The following is a 19,182-nucleotide window of genomic DNA, read 5'->3' as shown; positions in this document are numbered from 1 at the left end:
TTATTTGTAAACGAGTCATCTTGGAAAGAGGCAGATGAGATATGTGACAGCTATATTTGCTGTCTACAGCTTAAGATAAAGAGAGGACTTGTGTATGGGGTGGTTAGCTCAAATATCTTCCACACAGCACTCAAGTTTAGCTTCGGTATGACTCTGGTACTGCTGGACACTGTCATCTCTCTGTGGTTTATCTCAGCACCGTGTTCACATCAGCCGTGGAGGGGAACACTCCCTTTTGTGACATTTCTGAAGAGCCCTGGGGTGCCCAGCAGAGAAAGGGCCCCATATCGCTGAGTGTTATACCTTGGGTATTCATAACCTGGGTTACTCACATACGAGACCACATGACCTTGTCTTCCTGGAAGAAAGGTCCGGTTATCACCACATCTTATGTTGAGTGCTTCCTGCCGCTGTGTGTCACACATTCACACCCTGTGGGGCTGCTAATGCAGTGCTAACAGCTTGCCACTTCGAAAGCTGTCAGCATTTTCACAGGGGGGAAAAGTACCCAGCCAGCAGGATGGTCCTCAGGGGCCTGCAGCAGGATCACTTCCAATTCTGTTTTCTGGGGATCAGGCAGAGCGGAACATGGTAAAGACATTTCTGCGGCACATCTCTGCAAAATTGTCTTCTTCTCATGGCAGTAGCTGAAGGATTCACCTCTTTAGACCATCTTCTCCCCCCTCCCCCAAGCCTGCTGTGCTTATTGTAGCTAACACATCTTTCCTCCTTTCTTAAACATGGACATGGCTGTGTAAGCACCCAGCCATCTGTGCAGTGGATCTACCAACCATCTCCGCCTGAAAACTCAGTTTGAGCTTAGTCCTCCTTGCCTGAATTTTGGAGCTGACCCCAAACCTGCTGAAGTCAGTGGGGTATGTGTCACCGCAAAGGGCTCCTGATGGTATACTCACTGTTGAGTTGTCCAGGCAAATCATTTTACAAACAGCCCCTTTCTGTGCCCTGGCCTCAATACCACCTGCCTACACAGTGCTCTGGCTGCCCTGGGATGCTTCCTGACACTTGACGGCTTTGGAAGTGAGCTACCCCCTCTTTTAGGTGCGTGAGTGCCTTGGGGAAGGGAGTTGGAAGGGGACGAAAGGTCTATTGGTCCCAATGAAGCTTTGCCTAGTCCTCTGTTTAGAACAGCTGTTGATCCTTTCCCCCCACCCCAAAGGACGATAAAACACCATAGATTCTGTAGTATTTCTTTTATTTTCCAAGAGGAAAAAGGGGTGTTTTTATTTTTATTCATATTCATCTTAGCAGCAAGAATAATTGAGAAGCTTATGGAGATCTACATAGGGACAGGAGAGCCATCAGTGCAACTAGGATCCATGGCCTATGTAAAATAGCAATTTGCCCATCAGGGCAAGGGATTCATTGTCTCTTTTTGAAGTTCATCTGCAAAGAGTCTCAAAGCACAGCAAATATCTGGGCAAGCCTCGTACTTGCTTATCTGGGATGCTGTGAGGCTTTCTTTGCCTGCTGTCTTCTGAAGACAATGGAGCAGTTCACGTCTTGAGGCAGGTGAAGAAGCTGATGAGAAGAGGGTTATAGCTGCCCCAGCCCTCTCAGCTGCAGGCAAGCTCAAGTACTTTGAGCAACTCTTCTGAGGTGAAATCCAAAGCAGTGGGTGCCCCCATAGCTGAGATTTCTAATGACATTCAAGCTGCACAATGCAAGGTCAGGTAACAGTGTGGGACTGGGACAAAGCAGAAGATCCACATTTCTACAGGCAGAGGTAGGGAAGAATTAGCTCTGGGTGATACTCAAAGAAATGCCAAAAGTACCACCAAGTTTGATATCCTTGAAATTTTTTGATGTAAAAACTCTTAGAAGAAAGATCTTTAGCACAGGATAGGTATTTTCCCACTTCTGAATAGTCCACAAATATAGTGAGAGAACAGACGGACTGTACAGATGTTGAATGCAGGAATGGATGGAAGCAGAACAGCACGCTTTGCTTTGTCTTACTACTTTTCTTCTGTGGTGTTTTGCTGTTTCTGAACCTAGGTCAGCAAATGCAGAAGAAGGAAAAAAAAAAGTAGTCTTTTCAATCCTTATTTTTTTGTGAGTGGATTGAGGTTTTCTTTTCAGCAAAGGTGCTGATTTGTGAGTTACTTTTCTGGGCTCATTTACCACATCTTTGCCGCTAAATAGGCAATGGTTTCCCTTGAGCAATGGAAGGAATGGGCAGCACCATTGCAATGTTTTCCACTAATACAGGATGTGGGATGAACTATTCTGCAATCAGCTTATCACAGTCAAATAACTGTATTTTGCCAGCAGGGCAGAGAGGCTTTCGATTTCATGAAAAATATTGCAGCAAGAATGGGAAATTGTGTGCATTCTTTTTACTGCCATCATCAGACCTAGGGGGAAAAGTGGGGGGAAGGGGGGGGGGAAGGGGATTTCCCCAGTATTTTTAACCCAATAATGGGGATTTCTTTTTACACTGCACTGCTTAGACAGCTGACACAGTTCTGGCTCTGAGCTAACCTTAGAGATCTGAGTCTAAAGCTGGTCTAAGCAGTTCAGAATGTACTCTGATTAAAACCCAAAATGGGGACATTCAGAAAAAAAAAAAAAAGACACCCTTGGTCAGGCAGGAGGAGATGTGTTCATTTTGTCATCAGCCCCAGCACTCACTGGCCTGAACAAAATCCCATATCCACCTCTTTGGGCATTTCCCCTTCCCATGAGACATTTGTAGGCTGGAACAAGGCAAATGGAATATGTGGCTGCTCAGCCTCAAAGCTGGGTGCTGTTATCACACCAAGATGCAGAGCATGGAAGTGCCAGCACAGCCTCTTACAGGGAGCTGGGGAGGAAAAAAAAAAATGCTAGTGAGATTTGGGATGGCACCTAAGCAGTGTGGGAAAGGGCTTCTATGCTACCAGATCCAGTAATAGCAGAGAAACAGATTCAGTGATGAAGGTGAGTCCTTGTTGTTCTGTATGCCTAAGAATCCCGTTTCTTTGTCTCTGTTAGGTGGTAGCCACTTAACAGCTTTAATGTGCCTTTATTATTCTCCATGCATTGCTTTACTAATCACTAGCCCAGTTTACCATGCAAAATGTCCTCTCATTTCCAGTGGTCTGTTTCACTGATGTTTTATCCTTGGGACTAGTGATACCATGGTAGTTATCCATGAATTTACGCCTTGTCCGGCCTATTCCTTTTCTGGTTTTGCATCCCTCTTGAGTAACTTTGTTCTTCAGCCTCATTAAAGAACAGTCCTAATGGGTTTGATACTGAAAGCTACATTCATGCTCTGAATAGAAAAAATGTCCACTTAGTCTTCGTTGCCGAGAAGGCCTTTCCCACCTGTAGATTTCCCACAGGCAGATCCTAGACAGAGCAATGGTTGTATTGGCTTTGCAGGTCCCTCAGAGAAAGATAGGCACCGGTGTTTGGGATCTGGTTGGGGAAGGCAGTTCTGCAGGGATTCTCATCGTGTGCTTGCCTTACAGATGTAGGTTGAGAAAGGGAAGGGGTAACGTGTGCTGCTGGAGCGGTGGGATCAGTCGGAAGGCCTGCCTTCCCACTCCCCTCCATAACACTGGCGGTATTGCTGTCATGCTGGCCTGGTGGGTCAGGAAAGTCTTTGTCCAGCTGGCACAGGGCCTCAGCAGGTTGTAAAGGAACTTTGTCAATCACCTTCTCATCCTGCCTCAGAACTGGTGTCGGCGGGGTGCTTTCGCTTGACAGGAAAGCCCCTGAAATAGCCACAGGCCGCTGGGCTTCACCTTGTGTCTCTGTCACAAAGGAACCATTTTGGAAGCCCTGTATCCCCTTGAAACACTGAAGGAAGTTGTGGGACAACATGGGCATGTCCTCTGCCAGTGTGCAGAGGTCTGGGGAGGGGAGAGCGTGGTAAGACTCGCTGTCCTCGCTGCCACTGCTCTCCTGGGTGAAAGGCTCGTACGTGAAGTAGACCTGACAGGGCTCGATCTCAAAGGAGTTGGGAAGGTGGAAGAAGAAGTAGCCTTGGTTGGTGAAGCAGCTGGACACAGAATGCCCACTGGTTTCTGAGGGAGGATCAGGAGTCAGGGGTCCCTTGGAAAGCAGAAGCTGGGATTCCTGGTCATTCTTCTGCATCACTTCCAGTACAGAAATTTCTGGGGTTATGCTGTTCACGCAGTACGAAGATGAGGAGAATGGGGAGGAGAGCCATTTCTGATGGGGAAAAAACACAGAGACTGTTATGCCCAAAGTGTAGCACGGTGAGGAACAAAAGGCCTCCCCCCTTGAGCACCCACACCAATTAAGTGGCCATTTCTCTGGTCAAGCAAGAGTTGCTGGAGTTGTGGGAGGGAAATTCACGTCCATGATGTCTCATCTGTGGGGTTTCAGAGGGAGTATATCTTTCTGTCACTTTAAAATCAAGTGCAGATATTGCAAACCTATGTTATGAGATTTTTGGGTGGGGAATGGAGGATGGAGGATTAGAGTGAAAGGAAGAAAAAGAAAAAGAAAAGAAAAAGAAAAAGAAGAAGAAGAAGAAAAAGAAAAAGAAGAAAGAAAAAGAAAAAGAAAAAGAAAAGAAAAAGAAAAAGAAAAAGAAAAAGAAAAAGAAAAAGAAAAAGAAAAAGAAAAAGAAAAAGAAAGAAAAAGAAAAAGAAAAAGAAGAGGAAGAGGAAGAGGAAGAGGAAGAGGAAGAGGAAGAGGAAGAGGAAGAGGAAGAGAGGAAAGGAAAATGAAAGGGAAAATGAAAAGGGAAAGGGAAAGGAAAGGAAAAGGAAAAGGAAAAGGAAAAGGAAAAGGAAAAGGAAAAGGAAAAGGAAAAGGAAAAGGAAGAGGAAGAGGAAGAGGAAGAGGAAAAGGAAAAGGAAAAGGAAAAGGAAAAGGAAAAGGAAAAGGGGGAAGGAAAAGAGGAAGAGAAAAATGGAAATGGAAATGAAAAGGAAAAGGAAAAGGAAAAGGAAAAGGAAAAGGAAAAGGAAAAGGAAAAGGAAAAGGAAAAGGAAAAGTAAAAAAGAAAAAGGAAAACAAAAAGAAAAAGAAATGGAAAAAAAAAAGAAAAAGAAAAAGAGAGAAAAAGAAAAATGAAAAGAAAAAAAAAGGAAAAGAAAAAGAAAAAGAAAAAGAAAAAGAAAAAGAAAAAGAAAAAGAAAAAGAAAAAGAAAAAGAAAAAGAAAAGGAAAAAGGTGGGTCTCATGCAATCTATTCCTAGGTGCTGAGCCAGTGTCTGATACACCTACATGACTGCATGCAGCTTTCTGCTCTTCCAAGCCCCTCATGCCTGGATTTCCACACTCACTGCAAGTTACAGCCTGCAGCATGTCATTATCCTTAAAATATACTGGTTTTGATAATATCCAACTTAATTTCATTTATGGCCAGTAAAGCATTTTTTGTAGTTCTTTCTACACTAGGAAAGTGTCTCCAGTGCCTGCTGCACATCCCTCCCCCACACTCTTCCCCTGTAGGTTTAGCTTTCAAAGGCTTTTTGCACTAAGGTTTTTCCAAAGCTTTGCTTCCTCTGGACTCTCTGCAGCTTGTCTCCACCCTTCTTGAAGCAAAATGTCCCTTGGGATCACCTCCCACGTCTTGCATCTGACGCTCCCTTTAATACTGCACAGAATGGTAATTGTCTTCTTGCAGCTGCCCATACTCAAAGAGAGACTGGGGAAGGGAGAAAGAGGGGGTGTAGAAGGAAGGGAAAAAGAAAGAAGAACACAGAAAATAGCTAAGTGCCACCCAAAGTGATAGTAATTAGCAATAGGAGAGGAGGTAGGGCTCACAGCCAGAAGAAGGGGACCACAGCAGGAAATATGGGCGGTCTAGGGAAGGTGGGGAGGGACAGAAGCAGGGTGGAAGGGGATCTGAGAGGCCAAGCTCCCTCCCACAGGTCCTTTTCATTCTCTCAAGTTCTCCTGTCAGGGGAGCAGTTTGCTGAGGTTTGCGTGGTTTGCTGTTTCTCGGTTCTGAAATTAGAGATGTATCAGCCAAGTGTCAGGTTTTAGGTCAAAAAATAAAACTTGAGCAGAGAACCCAGCAGCTGGTGCTACAGGCACATGAGTTGCATGCACACATGTAGGTCTGAGGACCTGGTGTCTGCCCCAGGCATGTACAGCTGGACCCTCCTTTCCCTCATTTTTCCCTAATAACCACTTGGATCCGTCCCCAGCCCCATACCTGAATGTCACCTCCGTGAACAGAGACGAGTGGGGGGAAGAATTTCTCGGGGTCTGGGATGTGAATCTTCAGAATCTTCTTAAACCTTGAGAAGAGAGGAGATTGAGAAATGAAGCAGGGCCTGATCCTGACCTCTCTCAGACTGTGATGGGAATAAGAGAGAGCATCACAGCTCATGGTAGCAGGGGAAAGGTAAAGTAAAAACAAGCCTGAGGACCCTCCTTGCTCTTGAGTGGCCTGAAATGCAGTGGCTAAGAGGTGAGAGATAGAGATGAGCCAGATAAACCTGATTTTGGGAAATACACTCCTCTCAGCCTTTTTCCTGGGGAAGAACAACCAACAGTTCACAGCCTTCCCTAACTTGGTGGTCACCTTAGCTGCTCCATTTCCCCCTGCTCGATGATAGGTCTGGGCAGCTCTCCCTTGTTTCCAAGGTCCAGCTGCTGCGAGCTGCCCCCTCTTGGTTTTGCTGCCCCCACAAAGACTCAGAGAACCCCGTGGTGTGAGCAGGACCATCACTGGCAAAGCTGTGTCGCCACCGTCTCTCCTGTTAGCAGGATACTCTGCGGTACAGCTAGTACTTACTGGACATGCAAACCTATCTGAGCATGTCATGCACCAGCCCAGTGACCTCCTTTTTACTGGAACCAGTGTGTTGTCATCCTGAGGCAGCATGAAATGATCTCATCTGCTCCTCAGTCCCTCAGAGAGGTCGGTTGATCCCGTCAGCTCTTTGCAGAAGCTTTGCTGTGGGATGCTCTGAGGAGAGACCCTCCCGACCTCTGGAGGCAATCAGTGTACTCTCTGAAGCATAAGAATTTGCTAGTTCTTGCATATAAACTATTTTACATCACTGCAGATGCTATTTTTATTTGTGCATGTCTAATCCTTCCTTGGATCGTACCTCAGCATTATCCTCCATCCAATCTCACAGGTTAACTACACTCTGTGGAGAATGGAGGCCTTTTTATCTCTCTGTTTGCCATATAGCTAGCACTTCCTCACCTTTGTGTTATGACTCAAGGTAAAACAGTGACTTTCTCGGTATCCACCTTCTGTTAATATGCTTCTCCTTCTTTCCTTCCAAAGAAGCCATCCCAACCTCTGCTGCCGTCTTCCCTGAGAACATTTCTGCCACCAACACCAGCAACCTGCTTCTCCATCCCTGTCCTGAGATGAGAAAATCTGAAGCCATTTCTGACCTCACCATGCTGACAGGTCACTCTCTGGATTACTGCACTGGGTAACCTTGTGAGACACTTTCAGTCCTGACTAGAAGCTGTGTACGCTGGCAAAAAGAAGAGATCTTCAAAGCATCACATAGATGTTTACCAGCATGCGATGAGACACTTTAGGAGAAGAACTGTACTCCTCACTCAGGAGTTTGCCTGCAGATCAAATACTACTCATCCTCACTGAGCTCTTGCTGGAGTATTTAAGAAGGTCATGGTACTTAGGCTTGCTTCGTCCTCTCTTCTGAGAGTGCCCAGCTCAGTAACCTATTTTTGAGAGGTGATTTTGGTGCATCCCTGCCAGGGAAAACCGCTGTAACCCATGGGCAATAGAAGTACCGAGGCATCTGTTTTGAAGCCAGCCAGACCGTGGCACTGGGTCTCAGGAGTATGGCACAATATGATGACAGTGTTAACACAACATCATCTTGGGTGGCTATATATCTACTTAGACAAATGTCAGCCTTGAAAGCTTGGGTTATGAACTGTATATTTGAGTCCCTCTGTACGCTCTGTAATGCCAAATACAAAATAAACCAGGTTATGAGAAGACACACAATATACAGGAGAGCAACAAAGAGGAAAACTTGACACTCATTTACCATTTCAGGGTCCGTAAGTTAATAAGGAAGGCAGTCCCAATGACCACGAAGATGCATGTGCTCACTATAAGAGCTGGCAGAACCGGCCGGGTTGTTTCTGCAAGATGAGACAGAGAGGGAGTTGCTATAAAAAATTAGCCAGGACTTTGGAGGTAGGATCTTCAACTTTTCCATGTCTGTTCGAAGTGATCATGTTATTATAATATGCTGTTAATTATAATAATATAATTAATATAATATAATACACAGGTCAGATAAAGGAGTTAATCTCTGTTGTGTAGGATGCCTTTGAACTGAAATGGGTTTGAGTCTTCTTGGCATGGTTTAATAGATAATTCTTGCTAAACAGCTGTAATTCCCTGTCCCTAACAGCAACACAGCTGGGGTTTACCGCAGATGAGGTGCCACATTGTACTTGTAGGTGCCACATTGTACATCCTGCCTCATTGCAAAAGAAAGGGAGTCCTAAAATCAGCTTAATTGGGCTTGGGGAATTGGAACAGCATTGTAAGTCAGTGGGGAGGTAGAGTCATGGGGTTCATGGGACTGGGTTAGAGGGTAGCAGGGCCAAGGATGGAGAAGGTTAGGGGTCAAGGGACTAGCCTCTTTATTCGGACTGGTGGAGGAAAGTTTTAGGAGGCTAGGGAGGTTTACAGCTTTCCGCCACATGCTGATTTTGGTACTTGGATTGTAGGGTTAGGAGAAAGAGACTGAATTTCCTCATTGCCAGCTCTGGCAGCACTCCTCAAGCCTTTCTGGAACCATCTTAAACTTTTGTTAATCTGTCTCTTACACACATCTCCCCAGGGCACCTTTGCTTGGTCTTGCTGTTCTGGTGCCTGTCTCCTCTGCCTGCCACCCCCATTTCCCTCCATCCCTAGTGCCCCTTGGTCTGGGCCTGCAGGGCTCCTTTGGAGTAGTTGTAAGGGAGCAGAAAGAGATAAAAGAGACAGTTGTAGAGAGTCCTGTCTTTGCCTGTCCTTGGGATGCTACCAAGATCACTGTCTCCTCTGCCTCTGGTACCCTGGTTATCTTTGGGTCTTGGTTGCTGTGACAACCGGCTGCGGCTGTATCCTGTTCATTGACATCACACACTGTCAGAATTTGATCGCCACAGCAACACAGTGCCCTTTCTAAACATAGCTCCTCTGTTTATACCAGTGCTGGGCACAACAGGGAGGGACCGGGCAGGGGCAGAGTGGGGGTGATGCAAGGGGAATAACCTCTAGCTGCTTATTTTCTGGAAAAGATGTGACAGAGCGCACAGCCCGTAATTCACAGAAGAGACTCACTCAGGTCACTATATTTCAAGGATGCAGGTGCCCTCCATGCCGTGGCTCATGGTAACGACTGGTGCATATATCATCAGTCCTCTTTGGAAGTGACTTAAACACATGTAAGTCTCTTTCATTCTCCCCAAGACTTTCCTTCCTAGGCTCTGGTTTCATTGCATTTCACTGATCAATGGCTCCACTGAACTGGCCCTGATTTACACCTTGTGGATTTTGCCTGGCCTCTGAAAGTCAGAGGGGCTGCTGCCCTTTACTCCATTGGAGCCAGGGGGTCTTTGTCCTTAAGCCCTGTTGAGCCAGCCTGACCTAACAGATTAGGAGGGATAGATTGTTTTCTTTTTTTTTTTTTTTTATTGATCTTCGGTTAACACAATCCTCCCTACCCATCTTCCTCCAGCTTCCCAGCCTGCTTTGGTCCTTCTGCTTTGTTTTCTCTGAGTTCCCTCTTTTCCCTCCATGTCAGACTGATTGACTCTGATCCTTACCATCAGCGTCTGTCTTCCACAGTATTGTCTTGCTCCAGTCACTCCACACGCCTTTGTAGGTACTTGAGTTACTTGGCTTTGCACGGACAGCTGCCTCATATTTCAGGTTGGGGGACAGTCCCTCAAATACCACCCACATCTGGTCCTGCTTAATGCAGAGGGTCTTGGCTTTCTGGAAGAAGGGCAAAAATAGAGCATCATCAACATACTGCAGTGGCTCACAGCATCATATATCAATCATTTCCCAGGCCCTCCGAGAGGACCTGTCTCAGATCCCTCCATTTTGTGCACTGTTTTGTCACACTGGAGGATAAATCTTCTTCATTTTGTACTTCTCATCCCTTTCAGGTCTACCCTGGAGCTGTCTAGATTTCTTTTGTGACAGCACTAAATAAAATAGGGTTCCCGTCTGCCTCCATGTCATCACCGAACGCTGGCAGCAGGTTATGCAGACAAAAAGGGGTGAGGAAGTAATTCCCTCTCCAGATTCACTAAAACTTTTTTCATTCTGAGGGGAGAATTCTGTAAGGAAGACCAGGATTCGAATGGTGACACGTCCCAGTGCCCCCGCTCTGTACTCACCTCCCAGGACTGACTTGTGGTTCTGTACCGCACTTGGTATTGCCGCTCCCCATCCAAGTAGTGAGAGGAAATATTCAGGCTCCACGATAAGTTGTAGCTGTTTTTAGCTTTGCTAACCAGTTGAAGATTTCCTGGAGGTCTCAGTTTTACTGGAAAGAGACAAAGAGCAGGAATGACACCAACGCACTGTCCGTAACAAGGCTCCACTGGAAAAACCCGTGTCAGTACGGTTGGGGCCTTGGCTGAGCTCATAGACTCCAGCCATCCATGGCCAAGTGAGATGCTTAGAGAGTTCCCCCTCTCTGTTCCTCCTTCCTACCCACTGTCACTGGTGACAAAAGGCCTGGGACTGCATTAACGGCAGCTTGTCCAGTGAGCCTGCAGTGAGAGTGGCCACAGCAGTAAGTGCAATCCCACATGGCCATGCATCTTATCTTGTAGGGGTGATCCACAAGGCAATTGTATGGACAGGAAAGGATCATGGTCTGGGTGACAGCTTCTTCCCAGCTGCACTTTCAGAGAGCTACAGCCACAGGGGCTGGAGTTACATAGACTGTCTGGGGTAAACCTTCTCAACCCTTGACTCCAGCCAGGCCTTCTTATGCCTCACATTCCAGCAGCTCCATTGGATTTCTCCTGAAGCCAGGTAAACATCCAGCGGAAGAATAACCCAAGCAGATATATATATATATATATATTTATTTTATTTTTTTTTTTGGCTGGATTAGTGAGTTGAATCAATTCAGCAGACTATTGCTTGCCAAAGCTGGCTTAAAGGATGGGGGAACCACGTAGCTCATAGGAGGGATGGAGCAGCAAGACTTTCCCTTCTTCCTGCAGCACATATTTTTCAGAAGGTCAGCTGAGCTGACGTAGCCTGCTTGGAGCCTGAACTCCTAGGACAAAGCACTGTCACTCAGCTGTGTCCCAGATACAGGACAGCATAGGAAATGGCTGGCATGACACTGCACATTAGAGGTGCATGGTGCAGGAGTCAACGTGGTCGGTCTGTGCTAGTTGTAGCAGGGGACAACAAAAAGAGGTAAGACTAAAATCTGCTATGGGTGTTGCATGGTTGAGGATGGGGAGAAGAAACTGGGTGTCACCTTGTGGAGAAGCTTCAGAGACTGCAAGATGGAAGAGAACTCACTGTTTGCAAGTGGACTGAAGTCTTCCAATCGTGCAGGTGTAGACCCATTCTCTCCTATTCGGCAATGTACAGACATGTTAAGACGGTCTGCAGTAGTGAAGAATTGAGACTGCAAGGAAAGTTTACCATTAGTGACATTGAAGCCTCATCAATAACCATTCATATTTCTAAGTATTGCCTGCACATAAAGTGGTTTAGGAACACTTGACAATAAATATGGATGACACTTGTGGTTGAAAGGCATAAGCCTCAGTGGTGAGTAGAGGAACCAAAGATTTATGCTTGATGTGGTTCGATTTTTTTTTTGTTCACTGAAAAGCAGGGCACAAAATATTTTGGTATGCTATTTTAACAGAATTACTGCATGTGCTGATTAAGCAGGAAAGATGGTACTTTCAGTGAGTGACATTTATCGAGACAAAATATTTTGACTAAAATATTTCATGTTCATTTGTAAGGTTGAGATAATATTGAGATTAAATATTACTCGTGAAATGCCATGGAGTTACAATGAGTTGATATAACATGGTTCCACAATGATACTAAAGGGCCATGTACATCACAAAGTATTAAATAAGAAAAAGGTCAATTAGCTTGATTAGAAAGAAAGGAGTTTGACAGAATAGTTTTTGAATCTGTTTATGAATCCCGCAATTTGTCTTCGCACATAATATGTGAAAGTAAGAAAACTTGGCTGTTGTTAGAACTGGTTGTGACTATCCCAATAAGGAGAATTAGCTTTTTTCTTTTTCTTTTTTCCCCCTGAAAACACAGGAACTACAGCAATTTCTGAATACGAGGGAAGTACCCAATAAGCCTGAAAAAAAAAAAAAAAGGATTGATTTAAATAAAGAATAATAAGTAGGGGATTTGCATCACCATTGGCTTCATTGATGTGCTGCTTTTGCATCTTGCATTTGACGCGATTAACCAGGTTCCTCAGTAATTAATAATTTGGAAAATGGCAATGACCTCTTCAAGGAAAAATGAGGTCCAGAGGTGACCTCAGAGATGATGATCGTGGCCATTCTTCCACAGAGGAAGGGATTAGGGCCAAACTCGGATAACGGTGATGGGGGACACCGCATATGATCCGTCTGTCCTGCACCTCTTCTGCATGTGTCAGGACAGCACGGCCCCACTCAAAATGAAGTCAGTCCCCATGCAGGGCAACATGCAACAAGTCCAAGCCCAGAACTGGAGTCAAGGATTAGGTCTGGGCTTTTTATAGTACTCTTGGGTGTCATGTTCTTTATTTGCCTCAAATTGAGAACCCAACCTTGTCATTAGCCAGGACATCCTAGATGAATTACTCACGTTACTGTTTTTGCTGAAGGTCTTGATGCATCTCCTCAGTTCTGTTGTGTGTTCTGCCTTAGGTAATTCACAATGTTCCTTGAATTTTTCGGGTAAGAAAATTGACCTGGATTTTAAGCAGGAGAACACCAGTGAGCTGGGAAGTCTGTTTTATATGTAGTCAGATTTTATCTAACACTAAAGGCCTTGCAATGTGCTTTGAATCCTACCTTACTTGCTGAGCAGGTTACAGCTAGGATGTAATCCCACTTTCCCTCCCTACTACCTCACTCAGACAAGTTTTATGTGCTGGCACATGGAGAGTTAATGCATTCCAGCTTTTCAATGCCAGAGATGATAGGAGGTTTCCAAACCTCTGGCTACCTCCTCTGCTTCCTGTTGATATGGGAGACAGATGGCTGTTTCTAGGGTTTTACACATCTCTTTCAAGCCACTGACAGCCCTGTAGCATTGCAGATGCCAGGTGAGTTGTATCTCTTGAACCAGGTCACATCCCAGCCAGCCAGGACCATACCCCACACTTGGCAGTGCTGTGCCATGACCCCTCTTCTGCACTGACAAGTGTGGCTGGACAGGCTAAGCTGAGACACTGCACAGGAGGTGGCAGGGTGGGAGAGCGTCCATGTGGTTGCAGCTGAGGGGACAGCAGATTGGGCTGGCCACTCCAGCCACAGGATTAGACCAGACTTGCTGGTGTCTTTGCCTCAAGCTTTCCTAGAGGAGACGGCTGTAACCCTGCCCTCTCTGGGGGACAGTTGAAAGAGTTCTGGGGGGACCGAGAAAATTTGTTCTCCCATTGAGCAGTTTACTTCAATGGGAAGCAAAATAAACTGGACACACAAACCCTAGGTGTCCTAGAGCCCTGGTCAGCCAACGGCACAGTTCCAGACCCGGCCCAAATTCCAGATCCAACCTTTTTGACTCAATCCCATAGGGCAAAGAAATGTTTGGCTGTCAAGGTCCGTGTAGCAGACCCCAGAGCACATCTGCCAATCTCACCCCATTGGAGATGTCTCTGCTGATGGGCAGGAGCAACCCACCCACTGCCAGAACCACGCTGGGCCTCTTCTTACACCGGGCACCTGGTGACGCCCTGTGTAGACCAGTAACTCTTGACTCAAGATGTCACACATGGAGACCACAGAGAATCAGCCAGCATCCACTGTAGTTCTGGCCACACGCCTACTGCTCCTCTGGGAGATACTTGGGAGGGGAAAACATCACAGACTGGGAGAGGTGAAAGGGCCAGGGTGGGCTACGGTAAAGGGAATGATATATTCCTTCATGTACTGTCGCTCAGTGTGCGACTTTCCTGTTATGTCCAGTCCCCTTGGCAATGGGCAGATGGCCCCTGTATAATTTCAATCCCACCTCCCTCTGTCCCTATCTCTACACACCCTCCTTTTGAGTTGAAAATACCCTTCAGTCTGGAGGGTAGCTACCAGGGAAGAAGGATCTTTGGAAAATGAAGCACAGACAACGCTACAGAGTTGAAAGATAAGCAGTTCTAGGCAGTTTGGGACCCTTGGATGGCAAACACTGAGCAATGGCCAGCATCTCTGTATGGACGGTGTATCTCAGTCCACCTGGGGTCAGACAGACTTCAAAGGCAGAGCCCTTGGCTGTGTGATTCCACTACACCTGGCCCAGGAAGGGGGATCCTACACTGATGTTAAGTGCTAAATTTTCCAGGACACTTTTCATTCAAAGTATCATCTTTCCTCAGCCTTTCTGGTCACCCACCTGGCAAAAAATGGTAGCTTTGACGAAATCTCCAGCTGGCACGGTGCATCGGCAAGGTCCCAGCCTGGGGTCCAGTCACAAAAGATTGCTGCCCGCGAGTCATACCAACAAGCAAGACTGGAGGTGCCTGCCAGCAGAGAAGAGATGGACAGCAACATGGCTGAATTAGCAAAGACTTTAGACATTAACAATCACCCCAGACAATTCTGCCCCACCCCAAACTACAGACAGAGTCCTCAGCTGGATAGCTGTCTCCAAGTAAGAAAGGCAGAACCGCTCACTTCTTCAACTGCTCTATGTCCTTGGAGGTTGGTGTGCTTGTAAAAGATCTTTAATTATTGCAGCCTCCTCCAGTTGTATGTTACAACACGGTCATTGCACAACAACACACCACAGCCCAGGCACTCCATCTGACATCCCCCTGCTCGTCCAGATGAAGAGCATCATTTCTTACCTTGCGTAGAGATTGATGCCAGCAAGAGAGGCGTGAGGCTGAGCAGCCAGAGGTGGCACAGGAGCAGCAAGGAGGGATTCATCTGTACTGGGGACACACTGAAAGAGAGAAGACCCCCACCACAACACAGCTCAGCAATGGAAGTTAAGAAGTTGTCATCCCATACAAGGTATCCACTGTCAAAACTGGTGTCAATCTTCCAGGCTTAGAAACTCATATTCCTTCTCCTCTGCCTTTCCCTCAGCACCTCATTGCTCTCCTGCCTCGGGGTGCTTTGCTCAGCACTGAAACCATCCACAGTGCAACACAGACAGGCTGTTTGCAGAGGTAATGTCTTCTGGAAATGTGTGCGAGTGCACAGCCCTCCGCGTGTATTGTTTCAGGTTGCTTGCTGACTCAGGTAGAGAGTGCTATCGTGGTTGCACGCGGCTGGCGTTGCGAAGAGCTGCTTTTTTTGGTAAGCCGTAGGGCTGAAATCACTAGGTGCTTGCTGCGTAAGAGGGCTCTCTGGCTTCAACTAACAGAAAAGTCAGTTTAGGAGGTAGATTTTGAATGGCTTGTTTGGGACTGGGGAAAAAAATAAAATTAGGGGGAAGTTTACCAAGTGCTGGAAAGACAAAGCTTTACCATATCACGAAATATTAAAGTAATGCACAAATCACGCACCATCCTTGCCAAGTAGACTCTGCACTGCCTTGGATGGACATGTGCTTTCAGGTATAGCAGAAAACTCAGGCTTTGCAATTAGGTAGCTACAGCATCCCTCATTCCCCTCTGGCACCCAGAGAAGCTCCTTGTCTTACAAAGCCCATCCAGCTGTGTGCTGTACTACACACACAGGGCTTATGGGCTTCTCAAGCGAGCCTCCCCCTCTCCCCATCCACCTGGACACCCATACCTCGAGGTCTGCCTCTGCCCACAGGAGAAGGGACCATCCTCACCTCTCAGGGAGCCTGCAGCACAGGCAGAGCTGGGGAGACCAAAGTAGCGACCCGCTGAACCCCGCTGAGGACTGCCAGGGGAGTGGGAGCGGAGGGTTTTTAAAGGGCTGGCATGAGGCATGATATCGATTCCCGTTGTGATAAAAGATTAGGTTCAGAGGAAGAAAAACAGGACGACGACGCATTCATAGAGAAAAGGGGAGAGAAAGAGAGAGAAAGCACCGACGTGGTTGTGAGATGTGGGGTTTGATTTGAGAGGACTGTGGAAAGACAGAGAGATAAATATATGCTCAGCCCTCCCCAACGGCAAGAATCAGTTTGTCAGACCGAAACTCCTTCCAAGACGCTTCTCAGATCAGCCACCCCCGTGCGGGACAGGGCTGGCATCGCCCCCTTTACCTTCCAGCTCCAGGCACCCGGTGCTCCAGGCGAAGGGGTCCCCAGGGACAGGGCGATGGATGCAGGTGCTGGCTGCCAAACCAGGAGGGGAATGGGGAGAAAGGGAGAGGGGCTGGGGGAGATCTTCGCTCAGTGCATGTCCAGCCGCCAGCCAGCAGTTCTGGCAGGAGAGGAGAGGGGCAGGTCTGCTGTGGAGCCGTTCCTCCTGTCTGCGCTCGACCTCTCTCTGTCTTCTCCCTCTCACCTTTGCACAGGAAGCTGCTGCTTGCTTGCCTTGTCAGACTGAGACGAGGCCCTGAAGTATCGAAAAGGCTAGCAAGGCCGAGAATAAAAAGCCCCAAACCACGTCCTACTTCCTGCTGGTAAAGCAATAGGTGCAGAAACAAGGGTGGAGGGATCAGGTGTTAGCTTGCAGTGCTCAGATATACTAGGGACCAGTCTGTAACTATTGCTGGGAAGCAAAAGAGGGAGAAGGACCTGTCCTCTCCAGACACTGTCGAGAGACTCATAGCTTCCTCTTTCAGACAGGCAGGTTCACTCTCAGGGTCTACACACATGCACAGACCAATTTGAAACTGGGGTAGGAGTCATTCTGCCGTAGAAATGCTGTGGACCACTTTGTGAAAAACAGCTCGAGTCATTGACCTAAGCAACGCCAGAATGAAACCAGCCTCCCCACCGGTGCCCCAGTTTCAGAGGATCTATCCTGGGTCAGAGCTTGAGTGGAACGAGGCCAGCGCTGTGGCTGAGCAAGCTGGAGGCACAGCCCTCACACTTGCAGATGGTGTGACACCGCAGGGACAGCTGTCCCGCAGCGTGCCTACCCGGCCAAACACCCTGCTCGCCCCACAGAAGAAAGAACCCTTCCCTCTGACCTGACTATCTCGGCTAGTTCAGCCAGGCCGGTGCCTGCTTTACACGGCTTGTCCATTCAGCAAGCTGGAAAGGCTGCAAAAAATATGTCCACCTTCTTCTGAGGCTTAGTGTGCCCTCAGCTTCACAGACATAATCCCTCACAGTTCTCCATGGAACATTTGATATTAGAAGATCCTTTCACGACAGGCATCTTCCCCCACACCCTTTGCCCTCCCCTCCCCAGGCAGCCTCCCCCACACAAATTCAAGTCCACAGCCCACCGGTTGCCCATTTCACAAGCAGGCTTGCACACACACATCTCCCCACACACCTCTCTTTTTCCATACACACAAAATTGCTCTGAAAAGCAGCACATCGCATTTCCTGTTTGGTCTGGGCTGTACAAAGATGGCCACTGGCGTGGGGCAGGAAGAGGCGAATCTCCTTTTATATACACTGTGGTCACCATGCTCTGCACTGCTCACCTTTCTCTCCTACAGCACGCAGCTCAAGGCCAAAGTTCAGGTCCTGTAGCAGGTCTTGTTGACCAAAAGCTGCAAGGGGCTAATCTCAGGCCCCGGGCTGTTCTTTTTTGAGGACTGTAAGAGCAAGAGGATGGGGCCTCCTGTAACAGCTAAGGGATCTTGGTTTCATGTGGTGGAAAAAGGGTGTGGGAGGAGGATGAGCTTTTAGTCACAGGCAGTCCAACCCAGAAAGTGGATTTCAGAAGATATCAGACCTCAAAAAGAGAGGGTGTCGAAGAAAAACAGTGATTTGAAACCATGTGTGGAGCCATCCTGAAGGAGGGTGCAATGCTGGCCAAGGCCATTCCTGGCAGAGCCTTGCAGTTCAGGTTCCAACCCAGCATCAAGCACTCACTTAGAAAGGCAGAGGCCTGGAGCACAACACCTCTCTCCTCACCACGCGTGGCATGGTCCAGGGGTCTCAGAGGCATCGTTTGGATGTTCTTGCTAGCTATCTGAAAGCCAGCAAGTTACAGCCATTCTCTGTGAGGGAAACATGGGGAATCTGATCAGCCAGCCCTTGTCAAAGAGGAGCAATGAGGATGAGGTGAGGATGAGCTATATGTTCGCCTGCCCTGGTCATCACAATGTACCAGTTGCACCTTGGAAGTTCCCACCAGGGTGGAGCTGTAATGGCCCATGAGTTGAAGGAGGGCCAAGGAATGGGTCTCAAGGTCCTGAGGCCTTGAGCTTCTCTTAGCATTTCTGTCAGCACCTGTTTAGATCATATTTGCCAGTCCCAGAGAAATGGCCTATGACCCTGCGTGTCCCCAGGGTGTTGGAGACAGCTGTTGGGCCCCGTGGGCATGGATATATTCTTGGTGGGAGCTGTGAAGGTTGGGTGAAGGGGACTTGTTGCAGAGGTCTATGCATGGGGCTTGGGCTGAAAGTGGGAGACAGAATAGGCTCTGTTGATAGTAGCAGTAGGAGCACTGATGGGAGTACTGCATTATAACTTTGTGTGTGGCACCTGCTCTCTTGTCTTGTCCTGAAACTGTTTCCTGGCTTCGAGGGCTTTTCTACACCAAATCCTGGTACAAGAAGCTCCTGGCATGTATCACCAGGACACAGGCCGCAGTTCCCAGGAACTCTTAAAATGAGCACAACTTACTCTGGTGCAGAAGTCATCCGACGAAGCAATGAAGTGCTCTGTGAGTAACTTCTTGGTATCGTCAGCTCTGCAGCTGCAATGCAGTATTTGTATTAACCATCATTTTTCCCATTTGTCCTTCAGACGGAGAAATCTGCACCTTCCTTCAGATGAGCGATCTCTCTGGGGAAGAAAGCACAAAGCACCCCTTTTTTGCTCAATTAATCAAGAAAAGAAAATCCCACTGATCTTCCCCCCCCGCCCCCCTTCCCCCATCCCCCGTCCCCCCTCCCATTTTAATGTGTAAGAGTCAGATGAGGCTGTTTGTGCACTATGGTACCTGAAATAGTGGAATAGTAAAATTTAACTTGT

General features: G+C 47.5%; 1 protein-coding gene and 1 long non-coding RNA gene across 5 annotated transcripts; one reads left to right on the top strand and one right to left on the bottom strand.

Annotated features, from left to right (window-relative positions):
* Window positions 1-1,202: 1,202 nt before the first annotated feature.
* On the bottom strand, window positions 1,203-16,985 carry IL2RB (interleukin 2 receptor subunit beta). 4 transcript variants are annotated; one of them, XM_040544807.1, is made up of 11 exons: window positions 16,342-16,980; window positions 15,900-15,971; window positions 15,002-15,099; window positions 14,548-14,674; window positions 12,805-12,910; window positions 11,488-11,596; window positions 10,338-10,486; window positions 9,756-9,927; window positions 7,979-8,075; window positions 6,145-6,229; window positions 1,203-4,182 (listed from the first exon to the last, which is right to left on the bottom strand). In XM_040544807.1, exons 3-11 carry the CDS (start codon window positions 15,081-15,083, stop codon window positions 3,355-3,357), a joined length of 1,755 nt encoding a protein of 584 aa, XP_040400741.1. In that variant the 5' UTR covers window positions 15,084-15,099; window positions 15,900-15,971; window positions 16,342-16,980; the 3' UTR covers window positions 1,203-3,354. The 4 variants fall into 4 exon arrangements, with proteins under 4 accessions (XP_040400741.1, XP_040400737.1, XP_040400739.1 ...); XM_040544803.1 differs by having other exon boundaries at window positions 15,900-16,985; XM_040544805.1 differs by lacking the exon at window positions 15,900-15,971.
* LOC121063933 lies at window positions 8,265-12,790 on the top strand. The gene is made up of 4 exons (XR_005816229.1): window positions 8,265-9,374; window positions 10,779-10,983; window positions 11,178-11,379; window positions 12,262-12,790. It is a non-coding gene; the product is annotated as an uncharacterized LOC121063933 (long non-coding RNA).
* Window positions 16,986-19,182: the final 2,197 nt, after the last annotated feature.

The sequence above is a fragment of the Cygnus olor genome, chromosome 1 (assembly GCF_009769625.2).
Source record: "Cygnus olor isolate bCygOlo1 chromosome 1, bCygOlo1.pri.v2, whole genome shotgun sequence".
NCBI classification, from domain to species: Eukaryota; Metazoa; Chordata; class Aves; order Anseriformes; family Anatidae; genus Cygnus; species Cygnus olor.
This window is presented reverse-complemented; position numbering and strand designations above follow the sequence as displayed.

Excerpts from the sequence above, each read along its gene's own strand:
- IL2RB (XM_040544803.1), bottom strand. The coding sequence starts at position 16,063 with ATGCCTCATGCCAGCCCTTTAAAAACCCTCCGCTCCCACTCCCCTGGC. Across the intron at positions 9,928-10,337 it reads CCACAAGTCAGTCCTGGGAG|AAAGCCAAGACCCTCTGCAT; the intron begins GTGAGTACAGAG and ends CCCTTCTTCCAG. Across the intron at positions 6,230-7,978 it reads AACTTACGGACCCTGAAATG|GTTTAAGAAGATTCTGAAGA; the intron begins GTAAATGAGTGT and ends TCTCTTCTCAAG.